This window comes from Copadichromis virginalis, unplaced genomic scaffold (assembly GCF_057382275.1).
Source record: "Copadichromis virginalis isolate Kocher_CV1m ecotype Utaka unplaced genomic scaffold, C_Virginalis_male_GT1.1 unmapped_scaffold_1, whole genome shotgun sequence".
NCBI classification, from domain to species: Eukaryota; Metazoa; Chordata; class Actinopteri; order Cichliformes; family Cichlidae; genus Copadichromis; species Copadichromis virginalis.
This window is the reverse complement of record NW_028188589.1, coordinates 6,196,358-6,213,728: the sequence shown is the minus strand read 5'-3', so window position 1 is coordinate 6,213,728 and position 17,371 is coordinate 6,196,358. Positions and strand designations below refer to the sequence as shown.

At 42.6% G+C, this 17,371-nt stretch overlaps 1 protein-coding gene across 1 annotated transcript in view; it reads right to left on the bottom strand.

Moving 5' to 3' along the window:
* Positions 1-15,508: 15,508 nt before the first annotated feature.
* The window catches only part of LOC146679667 (protein NLRC3-like), a 20,635-nt gene continuing 18,772 nt past the window's right edge, over positions 15,509-17,371 (bottom strand). Inside the window, exons 7-8 of the mRNA XM_085450111.1 lie at positions 16,999-17,045; positions 15,509-16,850 (exon numbers count right to left, since the gene is read on the bottom strand). Coding sequence (XP_085306237.1) covers positions 16,321-16,850; positions 16,999-17,045 — 577 coding nt within the window. The 3' untranslated portion in view covers positions 15,509-16,320. The remainder of the gene's footprint in view (positions 16,851-16,998; positions 17,046-17,371) is intronic.

Here is a 17,371-nt window from a genome sequence, read left to right as displayed (position 1 = left end):
TGTTTCATTTTCTGCTGTTTCACAGGTCAAAAAGGGCGTCGAAGCAAACTGAAGCTGAGCTGCTGCTGCTGTTGTAGTGCAGCATCTGCTGTGTGCTTCATCAGAGAACCTTCTGTACACAGCAGACAGAGGCTGCTGCCACTGAAGTCCATCTGCTAGAGAGCTTTAAACACTGGTTATTGAAGTGGCTTTGATGATACTGATACACAGTCTTTGCTGCTGTCACAGGACAGGGATCCACCAGGGAGTAGTTGTCAGGATAAAGAGCCTTCACTTCTCTAAATATAAACTGGATACTTGTAGGAAACTTTGGGAAGCAGCATTTTTCCTCATATCGTCTAAACTGAAGTTAGCTCAGGTGCTTCTTCCATACTTGCTCTGCAGAAAGCCAAAGAGTTTGGAGCTCTGCAAACATTTGCAGCACAGCTGGATGTTTGTAACTTTGGTCACCTCTGTATCATCCCTCAGATTCTTTCTGCACAGCTTTGAAACCACGACAGCACGAGTGATGCTGAGGAGACGTCCAGTTTAAACAGACCTTTATTCCTGGAACACAAACACATGAAGTGATGCTGCTAAAGAAGAACATTTAATCGCACTAATGAATCAAGCATCTGTTTGTCTGTCTGTCTGTCAACAGTTCCTCTGATCGACTTCAGACTTGGTGGGTGTTTTGTTTTTGCAGCGGTCAAAGTCGATCAGCGTGTTGCTTTGTCTGCTGTAAATCTGCCTGTACAAAGGGAAACATGCATGTTTTAGATGCAAACTCACAACATGGCTGCATTTTTGTGATTATGTGTATTTTATATTGATTTATTCTATTATGTTTTGTATATGAATCTTTACAAGTGTGTCGATACAAAGGCTTGATTAAAACAAAGGTCTCAGCTGTGCTGTTAGGGATGCTCTCATATTTGTTTCAAATGTAATAAATCAAAGGATTTCAGGCTTTTCATCCTTTTTATTTGTTTGGTTCTAACAGCAGCTGGATAAAAACATGCAGGTGATGAATATAATTGTGTGATATTATGAGCATTGTGAATAAAGAAAGAGCAGAGATAGTAAAAAGGAAACAGGTGATGGACGTGAGATTTTCAGAACAAAAGCTCCTCAGTGAGACGATCACCTGGACACAAGGTCAGGCAGCTGGGACTCATCTAGAGAGCAAAATGGAAAAGTGATCTGTGCAGAACATCACTGTTGATTGCAGTTATTTACATCAGACTTCTTCTCTGAGATAAGAGCACCATTTGTGGGAAAGATGACAGTATTTCCAGGCTGGATGCTGTTTGCAGGGAGAACTGAATGAAAGTCTCCTGCACCTCAGCGCTGAGGTCCACACCTGTGAACACAGATGAGGTCAATCTGCTGCAGCACGTAGAGCTTTACTGATCAGCAGGTTCAAAGGATTCAGCAGAGCGTAGAGTCAGAGCTAAACCTGGGAGTCACTCACGCAGTCCGGCTGGCGCATCTCCATCTGAACACCTCCGGTGTCGCGGCGCGGGCGTCTCAGATGGCCAACAGCCCTTGGTGGCACCTCCTCTCTCCACGCTGGTCCTCGGGGATTCCATCATCAGGAACGTGCGGATGAGGGGGGCGCTCACGCTGTCGTTCCCGGGAGCCACTGTTGTTGACATAGTGGACAGAATTCCCAACATTCTGGCATCCCACCCACAGGTTAACCGGCTCATCATCCACATCGGCACCAATGACATCCCCAAACAGCAATCTGAGCTGCTGAAGTTGGACTTCCTCCAACTCTTCAGCCTCCTTGGTCAGTTGCAGGTGAGTGCTTTTATCTCTGGGCCCACCCCCACCTGTGGCAGAGGGATAGGCCGTTTCAGCCGGCTGCTCAGCCTTAACACCTGGCTTTCCTCCGCCTGTGTCTCCCACGGCTTGGGTTTTATTAACAACTTTGATGCCTTCTGGGAGAGGAGGCATCTTTTTGGGGCAGACGGGCTCCACCTCAACGCCTGGGGACGCCGTTTGCTGTCCGCCAATTTGGCATTTGGCGTACAGCACTCCCGCACATCGCCCTGTCACTACCCCAAACTGACATTACCTGCTGATCCGTCTGCTACTGACTGATGTCCCCTTGGTCCCAGCTCCTATATTTGTTCCACTTTTAACAGTAATACACAAAACTCTGGACTCGGACCTCTCTCTCCCACAGTCAACACAATACCCGTCATAATCACAAACAGAGAGCAACAGAATTATCATAAATCCAGTAACTCCAAAATTATTAATAACCTCCGGCCTCTTCAAAAATATCAACATCCATTCAACTCTATTGTCAAAAATCCACCAGTCTCAATCAGTATGGCACTTTTAAATGTCCGCTCTCTGTTGAACAAGTCTTTTATTATTAATGATTTAATTTTAGATAATAAACTTGACTGTTTATTTTTAACTGAAACATGGCTGGGTTCGGATGCACCAGTTGTTCTCACTGAGGCCTCCCCACCAAATTTTAATTTCTCTTTTTCTATTAGAAGTGGTAAGAGAGGTGGTGGGACTGCATCTTTAGCCAACAACACACTCACCACCAAACAAATTTTATTTGATCATTTTACCACTTTTGAATTCCATGCTATTGTTTTCAGCAGCCCTCCAGTTTTATCTGCCACAGTTTATAGACCACCTAAAGACAGCGCTGCTTTTATCAAGGAATTCTCAGAATTTTTAACAAACATACACTCAAAATATAATATGATAATTTTAACCGGTGATTTTAACCTGCACATAGATAATCCTTCTGACCCTGCAGCAAAAGAATTCTTAAACATTCTTCACTGTTTGGATTTTACCAGCACGTCACGCAGTCGACTCACAACAGAGGACACACTCTGGACCTGGTCATCACCCATGGGCTGTCCACCAGCGTGTCCTCTGTTGTTGACTTGGCTGTCTCTGACCACTACTGTGTGTTTTTTAACATCACCGGTTTTATTCAGCGGAAGACCTCGGTGCGAACTGTGAGGAGGCGCTATCTAACCTCTGAAGTGGCTGCAAATTTTACCAGGGTTTTAGACGAATGCCCCCCTGTGATTTTACCTGCACCCTGCGATTTGATTTTTAGTTATTTCAACAGCAAACTGAAGAAAAGCCTTGACTCCGTTGCTCCACTCACCACCAAAAAGATTAACGTAAAACATGCATCACCTTGGAGAAACGAAGAAGTCAAAAAACTCAAAAGAAAATGCAGGGCAGCAGAAAGGAGATGGAGGAAAAATAAAAATACTATCAACCATCAAATATTTTGCGAGCAACTTAAAGTGTACAATAATACATTAAGGAAGTCAAGAAATTCATACTTTGCCAAAATAATCAGTATTAACAAAAATAATCCCAAGGTCCTCTTTTCCACCATAGATCATTTATTTAACCCTGATTTTAACAGCTCCCAAAGAACCCACAGACTCGCTCTGTGAGCAGTTTGCAGACCACTTCAGGGGAAAGATCAGCGCCATCAGATCTGATATTTTATCTAATCGCGATATGATTGTAAACACATCTGAGGGCTCGATTGTACCTGAGGAGACACTGGACAGCTTTGTCCTGGTTAATGCTGAGAACTTTCAGAAGGTTTTCTCCACAGTGAGACCCACCACATGTCTTTTAGATCCAATTCCTTCTTCACTCTTTAAAACACTTTATGGATTTTTTGAGGCTGAGCTTTTATACATGATGAACTGCTCTCTTCAGTTGGGTGTCTTCCCTGCTGCCTTTAAAACGGCGGTGGTGAGACCCCTTCTGAAGAAGAGCAATTTGGATTGTAATGATTTTAATAACTACAGACCTGTATCCAACTTACCATTTTTAAGTAAAGTCTTAGAAAAACTTGTTTTTACTCAGATTACTGATTTTCTCAATGATAGACAGATCCTGGAGATATTCCAGTCTGGATTTAGGGTGAACCACAGCACAGAGACGGCTCTCCTAAAGGTTTTAAATGATCTTAGATGTAACTGGGACTCCCAAAAGCTCTCAGTCCTGGTGCTACTGGATCTAAGCGCAGCCTTTGATACAGTAGACCACGCTGTTCTTTTAAACAGACTGAAACACATGGTGGGCCTCTCTGGTGCTGTACATAACTGGTTCACTTCCTATCTCTCTGACAGAACTTTTATGGTGAGTATGGATACATGCTCCTCTAAGATCCATAAAATAACATGTGGTGTGCCTCAAGGGTCGGTTCTAGGCCCTGTACTTTTTAATTTGTATATGCTCCCTCTCGGCGGTGTCATCAGGAGGCATGGAGTGAACTTCCACAGTTACGCTGATGACACGCAGCTGTACATCTCCGTGTCTCCTGATGACACCAGACAAATGGATGCCCTCTTTAACTGTAGCTTGGATATAAGATCTTGGATGGCAGAAAACTTTTTACAGCTTAACCAGGACAAAACTGAAGTTTTAATTGTCGGTCCTGAGGCTCAGAGAGAGAAACTCTTGTCTAAATTAGAGGCATTTTCACTATGTCCTTCGCTACAAGTGAAAAACCTGGGTGTTATTTTTGACTCTGAGCTTGGTTTTATCCCACATATTAAACATGTAACTAAAATTGGATTTTATCATCTAAAAAATATAGCCAGAGTCCGCCCTATTCTCTCTCGGGCCAACACGGAGATGCTGATGCATGCTTTTATTACCAGTCGCATTGATTACTGTAATGCCCTGCTCTCTGGTCTTCCTAAGAAGAATATTTCAACTTTACAACTCTTGCAAAACTCGGCAGCTCGTGTGCTGACGAAGACCAGAGGGCGGGCCCACATTACACCGGTTTTAGAATCGCTGCACTGGCTCCCCGTGTGTTTCAGGATCGATTTTAAAGTTCTTTTATTGGTTTTTAAATGTCTTAATGGTCTTGGGCCTTCCTATCTCTCAGATCTGCTTTTACCATACGAACCCTCGCGGACCCTGAGGTCCTCTGGTGCTGGCCTTTTGATTGTCCCTAAAGTCAGGACACATACTCACGGAGAGGCAGCGTTTCAGTGGTATGGTCCTCGTCTGTGGAACAGCCTGCCGGAGGAGCTCAGGGCCGCAGAGAATGTACATGTTTTTAAGAACAGGCTCAAGACCACCTTTTTAATTTAGCTTTTACTTAGCGTTTATTTATTTTATGCTTATTTATTCTATCCTGTTATTCTATTATTAATTTAGGATTTACCTAATATTTGTTTGATTTTATTCTTATTCATTTTTTAATCTTCTTACTCTATTTATATTTATATTGTATCCTGTTCTTATTTATTTTATCATTTTACCCTATATATATTGTATTGCGTCATATCTCCAGTGTTTCCTCGGAGGGCGCTCTCTGCACCGGGGCTGTGATTGACCGTGGCTGCTGGGTCTCTGGGGTCCTCTCAGCCTGGCTGGGGGGCTCCTTTGCCTCCCTCCTGCTGTGTGCCCAGCCTGGAGGCTGCGGTCTGTGACCGGCTCCCGGTGCAGACGGCTCCCTGTTATAGTGTTTCCTCATTTGGCTCATGCGAGCCCAGCCCAATTTTTACTCTTTAAGTGTGCGCGTGTGTGTGTGTGTGTGGGTGGGGGTGGGGGGATATATGTGTATTGAGAGTGTGGGGAGTGAGTTGGAGGGTGGGGTGGGCTGCTTTTAACTATGTAAAGCACTTTGTGCTACATTTTCTCTGTATGAAAAGTGCTTTATAAATAAAGATTGATTGATTGATTGATTTAGTTTGATATGACGGATTAACAACATGCGCTGTGATATCCAGTTCATCTGTAATAGATACTGGATCTAATCAGTCAGCAGATATCTGATCAGCTTATTTATAATTATACTAGAAACAAACACAACTGTGTTGGTGATTCATGCAAACTTGCATATCAGCCTTTGAAGGTTTTGTAGTATTGAGAACAAAGAGGTTGTGTTAGGGCTGAAAAGCCCGACTTGTTCTCCTCTGCAGGTCATCAAATGCACCACAGAAGTTTGTATTTGCACAGCCTGTATATGTTTGATGGCTTTATTATTCTCTGTTCAAAGACAGTAAATATGGAAAACGTCTCATGTAGAATCAGCTTCATTTAAAATGACTGCAGCAAACATTTAGAGAACATGTGCTGCTGTTTGTCCTACATTTCAACACTGAATGAACCCTGAAAACATGATTGCAGCTGGCAGCTGGGAGTTCACATGAAATATCGGCTGTATGAATACTGGAAATATAGATGATAAAAACATGCAGCCAAACATTTGTGGTCATGGATAAACTATCTGATCCAAAAAGCAGGAAGTGACACAGCTAGAAAGTGTGTAACAGCTGAAGTCAAATGTGATGCAGAGTTGAATCTGCACTTGGATCCATCTATGAAAGGTCCACATGTAGTAATCACATGAGTCCTGATGTTTGTCAGTCAGCTTGATAACTCCATCTACTGTGGCTACATATACTGGGCTGGTAGCTCCACAGTGTTGGAAAGAAACTATTAAATGTGCAAAGTTTAAAATCAGAGGCTCTTCTAACACAGGAGCCATGTTGAGTTTAGATCACAGCCGACCACCGGAAATGGCTGAAATGGAAAGAAGCCCATTGACAGCCAGCAGGTCTAAACAGGAACGCACCCATTTGTATGTGTGGCAATGATGTGGCTGCGGCTGACACAGGATTGGTTCAAACTAAACATCAGACACATTTCACAGAGTTCACAAATAAACTCACGTTTTTATTTTTGAAGATGATCATAAAGTAGAATTTATGGTCCAGTAGAAACAGCAGGAGGTTTGAGCCCTTCTGATGGCAAGGCAAGGCAAGTTTATTTGTATAGCACAATTCAACAACAAGGTGATTCAAAGTGCTTTACAGAGACATTAGAAACAAAAACAAATAAAAAGCATGATTTAAAATTGATTAAAACAAGCAAACAAACAAACTAACTAATTAACAAACAAACAAACAAAACAGTATATAAAATCAAAACAGATCAGAACAGTAGATAAAATCAGTAGTTAAATGTAAGTTTTGAAATTTAAGCTTAAAAGTGTGGATTTGGTGCTTTATTCAAATGCAGCTGAGAACAGGTGAGTCTTCAACCTGGATTTAAATAAACTGTGTTTCAGCTGATCTGAGGCTTTCTGGGAGTTTGTTCCAGATATAAGGAGCATAAAAGCTGAATGCAGCTTCTCCGTGTCTGGTTCTGACTCTGGGAACTGATAAAAGACCGGATCCAGATGACCTGAGGGATCTGGATGGTTCATACTGGGTCAGGAGGTCACTGATGTATTTTGGTCCTAAACCATTCAGAGCTTTATAGGCCAGCATCAGAACTTTAAAGTCTATCCTCTGACGGACAGGCAGCCAGTGTAAGGACCTCAGAGCTGGACTGATGTGGTCCACTTTTTTGGTCTTAGTGAGGACTCGAGCAGCAGAGTTCTGAATGAGCTGTAGTTGTCTGACTGATTTTTTAGGTAGACCTGTAAAGATGCTGTTACAGTAATCAAGCCTACTAAAGATGAATGCATGGACTAGTTTTTCCAGGTCCTGTTGAGACATCAGATCTTTTATCCTTGAAATATTCTTGAGGTGATAGTAAGCTGACTTTGTTATTGTCTTAATGTGTTTTTCTAAGTTTAGGTCTGCATCCATCACTACACCCAAATTTCTCGCCTGGTTTGTGGTTTGTAGATGTATAGATTGAAGTTCTCTGGTGACCTGTAATCGTTTTTCTTTGGCGCCAAAGACTATTACCTCAGTTTTGTTTTTGTTTAGCTGGAGAAAATTGTACGGGGCCTTGGTCTCCTGGTGACATTGTGATATATATTTGTGTGTCATCTGCATAGCTATGACAGTTTATTTTGTTGTTGTTTATAATCTGTGCCAGTGGGAGCATGTAAATGTTAAACAGAAAGGGTCCCAAGATGGAACCTTGGGGAACTCCACATGTGATACTTGTCTGCTCAGATGTGAAGTTACCTATTGATACAAAGTATTTCCTGTTTTCTAAGTATGTTTTGAACCAGTTTAGTACAGTTCCTGAAAGACCTGTCCAGTTCTCCAGTTGTTTGAGTAATATGTTGTGGTCAACTGTATCAAATGCTGCACTGAGATCCAGTAAAACTAAAACTGACATTTTTCCACTGTCTGTATTCAGACATATGTCATTAAACAGCAGAAACAGGATTTGGAGGAAGATGTTAATAGATTAGAAAGAATTGTACACTGTGAATCAATGCAAGTCTTTCTATATAGACAGATCTGTAATAATCCCTCAGGTAGGTTCCTCTGGGACAGTCACAGATAGAGACACCAATTCTGACATCCTTTGAAAGCCTGACTTTGAATTTTCATCACTCGTCATGCACACAGATGTTAATTCTACATATTCCTGGTACTGAACTCTAAATAAATATGAAGAAAATGCTCCTGCTAATCTGCATCTATGTTGATATCAAATCCTTTTCCAGCACATGGATAAATCTCTATAAATCTTTCAGTCTGATCAGAATGGGCACAGTGTTGTTATTGCAGCTCCCTGATGTTTGAAAAGCTAAATGTCCATTTTAAAGTGCTCGTGTGTAGGATTGTGTTTTCTTCCTTTGTGCAGTTCTTACAGTAAACATGTTTGAATGTTTCCTGTTCCCCTGATGCTTCTTCCTGTTGGATAAAATTGGTTTGAATAACATGTTCTTATAGGTTTTAATGAACTTCAAACTGGGATCCACTTACAAAACTGTCTCATTTTATTGGAACGATCCACATTTGCATCCATTCACGGTACATTTGACATCTGAACACGTTTGTACACATGATGAAAGGACAGATGGTGTTTGTGTGTCCTTCTTAAACTTAGTGTGGATGTTTCATCATGTAGAACTACTTAGAACAAAGTCTTTGGAACATTTGGAGAACACGTTTAGGAAAGTAACATCCTGGTAGAACATTTTCTTAAAGCAGAGCAGAGCTGCAACATGACTGTGAGCATTCAGAAGAATAAAGTCAGAATACTTTATTATTATGAAGACTAAAGTGCACCTTAATGCTGCCGATGAACACACATGTTCTTTGTGAAAGCATGTGTGAGCACAGCTGACATGCACCACACTGACCCCACTCGCCCCATTTCTTCATCCACTTCTTGCTCTTGTGCTTGAAATGAGACGCAGCAAAAGTCAGAGGCTCTAAAATCCACAAAAAGGGAGCTCGTTAGATCAGGATACTGGATGTGATCCATAGAAAACATGGATAATACACCACTTTATTTGAAGCATCTGTAGCACTGCCTCAGTTCTGGATGTTTCCACAGACTCCTCTGTGCACCTAAAGCAAAGGTCAGCAGCACATGTAGTTGGGACAATTCTTCAGTCGCACAAACTATACAATGATTTTCCTCCAATGACGACTTTTCACTTGCAGAAATGGTCCTGTGTGATTTCCAGGCTGTGATATAAAAACTAGTTCCTAATGGCAGCGACTCACTCAGTAAACATGTGTTTCCTTCACCAACCTCACACACAGATCCAATAAGATCAGGAAGTGGGCAGTATAGTACAATATGTGTTATTCTGTGCTGCACTGCCCAAACTAAAGATCTGCTGAAGTGTTGGAAATGATCCAGATGTTTATTTTGGACGATACAGCAGAAGATCAGACATGAAAGTGGAGATAACACAGAAGACCTGCAGCAAAGGTCAGAGGTCAGACTGGGCCCCTGGATTCAACAATGAGCCAATGATCATCAAGCAGTGACTAAAGCAGAGCCCTGACGTTCTGACATTCATCACACAGTCAGAACAAATGTCTGCTGATGACTTCATCTCATGAAACGACTGATAGATGTCAGTTCATTGATCAGCTGAGCTGCTGATCTTCATCGTCACAGAAACATTCAGCTTGTTTCAATCAGTAAATAACTCCCACTACTCCCAGTTTGAACTGTTCCCACTCAAAATGCTGTGAGAACAATGATCATTGTAGAACTTCACAAACATCACGTGTTGTTTTCCACATGTAAGATCAGCAAACACACAGAAACTTCCTGTTGCCACACACGGCCTCTAAAATCTCTTCCACGCTTTCTGTCTGAAGTCCACTCTCTGTGTCGGATCCACAGGAAACAACAAGATCTTATTAACATGGTTTTCAATGTGTCTCCTTCCAAAAAGTCCAACCAATGAACAAATGTGTGTATTTGTGGAGGCCGAACAAAAGCATGACACATTTCTCTGTTTCTATAAACTGGAGTCAAACACAAACATGAAGAGTTTCACTGACAGACTCCAAAATGCCCCCACAGTGGATCAAAGGGAAATCCTACAGTGTGGCCAGAGACTCTTAATGGCTCCAACATCAACACATCCACAATGTTGGATCCAGTTCTGCCTCACAGAGTTACTAAGACACACCCTCTGCAGCATCACAACAGCTCCACCTGCTCCACCTGCCTCCTCAGCATCTGTACACCTGAAGAGAAAAGAAAGGCTCCAACAGCTCAAATCTACAAAGGATTCATGAAGTTTCATCCAACAATAACATGTTTGCCTTCCACAGTGTGCTGTTAGACACCACTGTGCCTCTGCCATTTCAAAAAGAGCAGCTTGGGAACATTTTGGCTCCAAACACTTTGTGTTTAAGTTCTTTGTTTTCTTTGTGAAGCCGACAACATCTGGAGCTTTGTGACTCATAGAAACATCATTTTGTTCTTTAGATGACAGCAGATTGGGACTGAATAATCAATCACTATCAAACCAATAAAGACAAACATGCTGATTTTACAGGAACTTTGTTGGAGAAGCTGCAAAGACATGAAACTGGTGGAGATCCCAAACCAGTTGATAGTGCTGGTTATTCCAAATAAAGCTGTTTCCCTTTGAGATGAAATGACTTTGTGTCCTGATATATAATAAAGATGTTGTTGTTTTTGAGCCCCTGTATTAAAAGTAGTTTAAAGTCAGCTTGAGTTTGATGTCTTTATGTCAAAGCTGCTCATGATGTTGAGCTGCTGATGGAATAAAAACAATATAAAAGCATGTAGTCCAGACTTAAATGTAGCCTGTTGTTAGCTGAGGTCCACACACAGTGTTTGACAGTGTAAAGTGTGTGAAAGGGCTGCTGGTGGAGCTCACTAGGATGAGCAGGTGACCACGAGGTGGAGAGCAGCTGGCCTGGCTTTGACCCGGGCCACGCCCCCTTTCTCTCTGCTTTGCTGTCACTTATCTTCACTGCTCTGTCCAATAAAGCTGAAAAAGGCCCCGAATCAAAGAAATCTGCTGCAGCCTCTGAAATGTCTTCTGTTTCCTTCCCGACGGCTTTTTCACCGTCAGCCCATCAGACAGTCCAGCAGCATTTATGATGATGTCATGATGTTGAAGAGGCTGCTACGGTGGCCTCCCATGACCCCCAGCCTCATCACAGCTGAGATGCAGACATTTGAAAACATTCAGCAGACAACTGAATAACAGTCCAACACAACAGTCTGTGTGCAGACACACACTGACCTTTCATAGAGTCAAACACAGCTGGTTGAGTCATTTCTCTGTGAGTCTAAAGTGAATCTAGTATTTGAAAGTCCACTTCCTGTATTTGTTGTTGAAGACTTCTTCAGCTTCTTCTCAAGGACATCAGCTGCTTGTTTGGCAGCAGAGGCAGTTAAGAAGCTTCCTGAAAAACACTGAACAGTGAGTTCACTGTGGCATATGACAGATTCAGCTTTCTGTGTGCAAATGTGTCTGTGTCGACCTTTCAAATGCTGTTGAATCCAAAACATCAGCGGCTCCTCGGCTGCTCACTTCATGCACTTCTGTCTGTGTGACAGTCCAATGACATCACAGCTGTTTCCAGCCCCAGTGTCTCAGGACTGGACACCTTTAAACATGTCGAGGATCAAACAGCGTCCAGCTAAACACACATGAAACTATCAGAGCTGACAATCATTCCAATAACATCTAATGGTTCATGTATGTAGACACAGGACTACAAGGAAATGGCTCTCAGCATCTGGCTGTGGGAACACATGAGTCCCTGTTTGTGTTCAGATTGTGTGCATGTTTTAGACGTGTGTCACATGTAGAAACACAACAATCCCACAATGACACACAGATGTGTTTGACACAGCTGTGCAGCTGTAAGTTGTTTCTAATGATTCATTGAAGCTCTTCTAACATTCTGGAGACGATCAGTACATGAATCTGTTCAACACGACAACAGTTTGACTTCAGTGTGAACGTTTGCATTAAATAACCTTCTTCATCCAGCTGACAGCATCTTCATCCTATGATGTGAACAGTTCCTCCTGTTGATGACAAACCTCTGACAGGATCTGCTTGAGGAGCTTTTTCATGTGCAGCTCTCTGAGCTCAGGGCTGAGCTGCTGTTTCATCTTTAAGAGCTGCTGCCTCCTCGCCGGACTTGTTCTCCTCTTCTTCTCCTAATGACACCATTTCTGCTTCATATTAAATTCAATAAAGATGCTGACATGTATCTGTAGCAACAACATCATTGAATCTAGAACAACTGGAGCCAAACCAGTGGCTCTGCTGGGATCACTGGTGAGCCAACACTTCCTTGTTGATGCAGATTTCAGGGCTTCCTTTTGCTCCTCCGTTATAACTGTTCTCTCTTCTCAACACATGATGACACAAAGGAATCAGCAGTGACAAAGATGATGCTGAAGAGAAGCACACACTTCACACATATAACAGACCAGTGCAGTTACACACACCTCTGCTCGACATCAGGCCTCAAACAAAGACACAAAACACTAACTTGACTCTAAACAGAAGAAACGAGCAGCTGTTTCTGTTCTGTGCTTATTTATATTTGACACACATGCTTCTCTTTGTGCAAACACACATCGCACTATAAGGGTAACCTCGCACACAATGATTGGACAGCACAGTGATGATGCTGGGAGATCCTATACGCAGCAACACAGAAACACTGAGAACTTTAAACAATGATGGAAAGTGTTATAAATGACTTGTTGGCCTCTGATCTGTCACAAACAGCTGAAACGTGTCTCTCATGAGTCACATGAAGGTTTTTGACAGAAAGGACAAAAAGTAGCTGCAGTCAGTTTGTGTCATTTTTATATTTATTCATCTGGGAGAAAAATCTGAGGGACATTAAAATGTGTTTTCAACAGAGACAAGAACATGAATATAACAGAACAGGTAAATGAACATGTTTCAAGTAAACAGCTGGACTGATCAGGTCCAAACACAGAGTGATAAACTTGTCAAACAGCTGTCATATCTTTATATAGAAGCTCTTTATAAATGCTGCTCACTGCAGTCTGTTTACTAATAATGTCAAAGTGTTAGAAACACAGAAACATCAGAATGGTCTTTGTTCACAGAAACCTGTCTGGGATCCTTTGTTGTTCTTTTGATGCAGAGTTACATTATAAATATAAAGAGTTATTTCAGAGTCTCATCAGTTTTCCTGCATGTCTTTATTTAACACATCAGCAGGGCTGAAGCTCTCATGTTAAACACACACTGATCTATGGACACGTTCATGTGTTTCTAACAGAACCAGGCTGTTATCAGCCTGCACTAACATTATGTCACACACACTGAATGTAACAGTGACAGTTTACATCATCACACAATCAGCTGTGATTGTTTCACTGTCATCAAACGAGTCAACAGGAAGTAGAATCAATAGAAACCAATCATTTACTGACAGCATGTCTGATGGAAATAAGTGCAGATTATGTATGAAGTCTAACTGCACACAGTAACTGTGTTACAATAAGGACTTAACAGCGCCCTCTGCTGGAGTGTTTCAGTACTGCGTTAACTAGAATACACCACCTCCTCCTCACACCACCTGCTACAGCTCTACTCTTCTATGACTACAGTCATCCACAGCACTGATGTGAGGTCACATGGTTCATATGTAAGGAGCACAGCTGACCTCAGGTCAGTTTAATGACTGTGAGCAGCAGCTGTGTTATTGTCACTGTGACAGGGAGACACTCTCAGACACAGCGCTCATGTCAGCTTGTTCTCATGCAGGAGGATCAGGAGCTCCATGTTTGTCTTTCTGTTTGAATCATGATGTGTTTGTGCCATCAGAGTCTGTCATGAGTACTCAGGGTTTCACAGCAGCTCTTCTGGATGCTGACGAGGACTCCAACCTCATGTTTCACCTCTCTGAGCTTCTGATGTCTGTGAACACTCGTGTTTCTTCTCTGGGCTCATCTGGACAAAAACACCTTTCTGTGTTTGGCTGCAGCCTCATTCTGACTGACAGGAAGTGTGTTATCCATGAGCTGCACTTCTGTGAGGAAGTTTCCTGCTGTGTTTCCTGTCTGTGGACAAACACGAGTGTTCCAGCTGAGGACTTGCTTCCTTCCACCTGTCCATACAGGACATCACGCTGTCTGCAGCTCTGTAAATGCAGCTCCAGGTCCTTCCACGTGCTGCTCTGTATTTGTGCAGTTTGTAGTGTGTCCTGGGAAACGTAGCACACATGGTGTTCTTCTGCTGTTTCCTCCTTTCACTGAGTGTGAAACACTGACGCTGTGCTGTTGTTCACAGAGGGGAGCTGATTCTAGCTGCAGCTGGACTCTGTCATCTAACTGAATGTGTTGGTGCTGATCACGGGGCTCTGAGGGGGGAGCAGCAGGAGGACTCTGGATGCTGACGTCAGTGTATCTGTGGAAGCTCCCACAGCGTGTCTGTCATTCAATATTGTGCTGTATATTGTATCTATGCAAAGATGAACAGACTGTGTGTTCACTGGTCTCTGTGCTGCAGCTCTGATGTCATCATCACTCCCTCCTCCACCCTCAGCAGTCCCAGCATGCTGCTGTGGTGCACCCCACCCTCACTCTACACCTGAGCCACAGACCACACCCTCCACCTCAATATACACCACAGTTTTCTCTGCTGTGGAAATGAGATCAGGAGGAAATCATCATTATTATTATTTAATAAACGCTCACATTAATGTGGGCTTATTTGTTTCATATTAGAAACATTAGTTGAGTGTTTTTAGTATAAAATGGTCAAAGTCCCTCTTTTTGCTCCTCCCCTCACCTGTGGATGGGCGGTGCTGTTACCGTGGTGACAGCTTGGATGTGTTTCAGTCCTGCCTGGTTATCACTGCAGGAATCTTTCACATTTATTACAGGTAATAACTCTGATTTTTCTGTGTATTATGAACCAAATGTATCCTGATACACACAGAGATGGATGAGCAGAGGTTGTTTTTGCAGTTTATGTAGTTACTATGGACTTAATGCATACATATTATTAAAATTAGGGCTATAACAGTTGTATTGATGTATAGCAACTTGAAATGCTCCCACAAATGGCTCCACAGCATGTAAAAATATAACAAAAGCTCTGGCGGACTTGGTTCTGTGGTCAGTCTTAAAGGGTGAAGTTAAACTCTGTAATCTTCACTGTGTCACAGAGTTCAGTGAGTCCCGTTATTCACAGTATCAATCAGATCATCAGAGAACAGCTGATCAGCAATCAGTGGTGCCAACAGCGCCTCCTGTGGTGAGAGGATGCAATAATGCAATGTAGCATTTTTCCACTCAACACTTGCAGTCATGGAAACTGTCTGTTGGATCTGTGTGACGTTGCTTTCTTGGTTAGAGTTCCTCACAAATGTCCAGATGATTCTTCTAATGAGGCGTCGACCATGTTTGCAGCTCTTTGGAAGAAAACGTCGCCCTTTGCCATCCTTACTTTTCTTTGACTTCTTCAAATGCAGCTGAACTCCAGCTGGTATTTTCTTGGACTTTGCAGCTGTTTCTGGTCATCAGTTCATTCCTGCAAACCTCTGAAGCTGAACAACAATGATGCTGCATTGCTGGCTGATCCCAAAAGGTTGATTCTGTTCATCTGGACGTTTTCAGAAACGTTTGCTCACTGATCAGGTGACTTCTTCAGTCTCAGCTGACTGCAGCTTTACAAGCTTACAAACAGCACATTTGCACAATGACTGAAAGCAGCAGCACCTGATATATATGATACTAATATAATACATATACATATATAATCCATACTAATGATGAAGGAACTGAGCTCACAGTCCATTGTTCATTCAGTGAACTACTCAGTTTATTTTGGGCCTCAGAAATGCTCACTCTGTTTGTACATCACTGTCAGCAATAGACTCATTCTGCTGTGTGGACAGGAACACATGTGACATCACTTCCTGTTTGTTTGTGACTGAAGAAGTTTACAAGGAATCATTTAGAAGAGTTTCAAACATCAACTGATTGAATCCATGAATCTGAAAACGTGTTTGTGAGTGAAAGAGACAGACATGTACAGACTGAACTATCTGTTCAACAGTCAGAGTGTTTCTGTAACAGGAGACACTCTTTACACTCCACTCAGCACAGGGACACTGAGGAACCAGGAAACAAGAACATAAACCCAGGATAAAGAGTTTGAGTGAATGTGGTGTTGAAGGTGTGGAGGTGGATCAGAGTGTCAGAGGAGACTCTGTAGAAGGACAGAGTGCCAGCAGGACAGTCCACATACACTGCTGCTCTGTTAGAGACAGAGGAGGAGGAGGAGGAGGAGATGGATGTGTAGCTGTAATTGTGACAGACAGAACGAGGACCATCATCAGAGCAGAACAGACTCCAGGACTGATCATTGTATCCAAACAAACAGTCACTGCCTCCTTTCCTTCTGATGCTTCTGTAACTCACTGATATAAAAACTCTTCCTCTCCACTCGACCTCCCAGTAACAGCGACCAGTCAGACCATTTCTACACAGCAGCTGATAAACATCAAATCTGTCTGGATGATCAGGATATGACTGAACCTCCTCCACACGTGTCACCTTCCTGTTGTTGTCAGACAGTTGGAGGTTTGTGTTCACTGTGTTTGTGTCGATTGTGAGTTGACAGGAATCTGATGGAGAGAACAAACACAATCCAGCTGCAGTTATTGATCCATCATCTGTTCATTGATTGACACTTTGATGATGACTCCTGACATGATGAAGATGGTTGAATGTGTGCTGCTTTGTTTTCATGAATCCCATTAAAAACACACTTACACTTCCTCAGACCTGGTCTCAACCATCGGACTCCAGCAGGCTCCACCCTGAAAGGAGGAGGGGGGTCAGAGCAGCACAGTCAGCATGCACACATGGACATTACATGGCTCTCACACACACACTGTTACACACTGAGCTCAAAGCTCGGCTCCACTGTTTTATTCAAAGAAATCTACATTTATTTATCAGCACATTTAAAAACAGCTTGAGCCAAAGTGCTGCACAGAGTAGAGAGAAAATAGGAAACATACACAGTAATGACTATAAAGACTGGTCAGGATTGAAAGCTACAGAGTACAAATGTGTTTCCAACCGGCTTTTAAAAATGTCCAGTGTTGGTGACGACCTGATGTGAAGGGCGACTGTTCCAGAG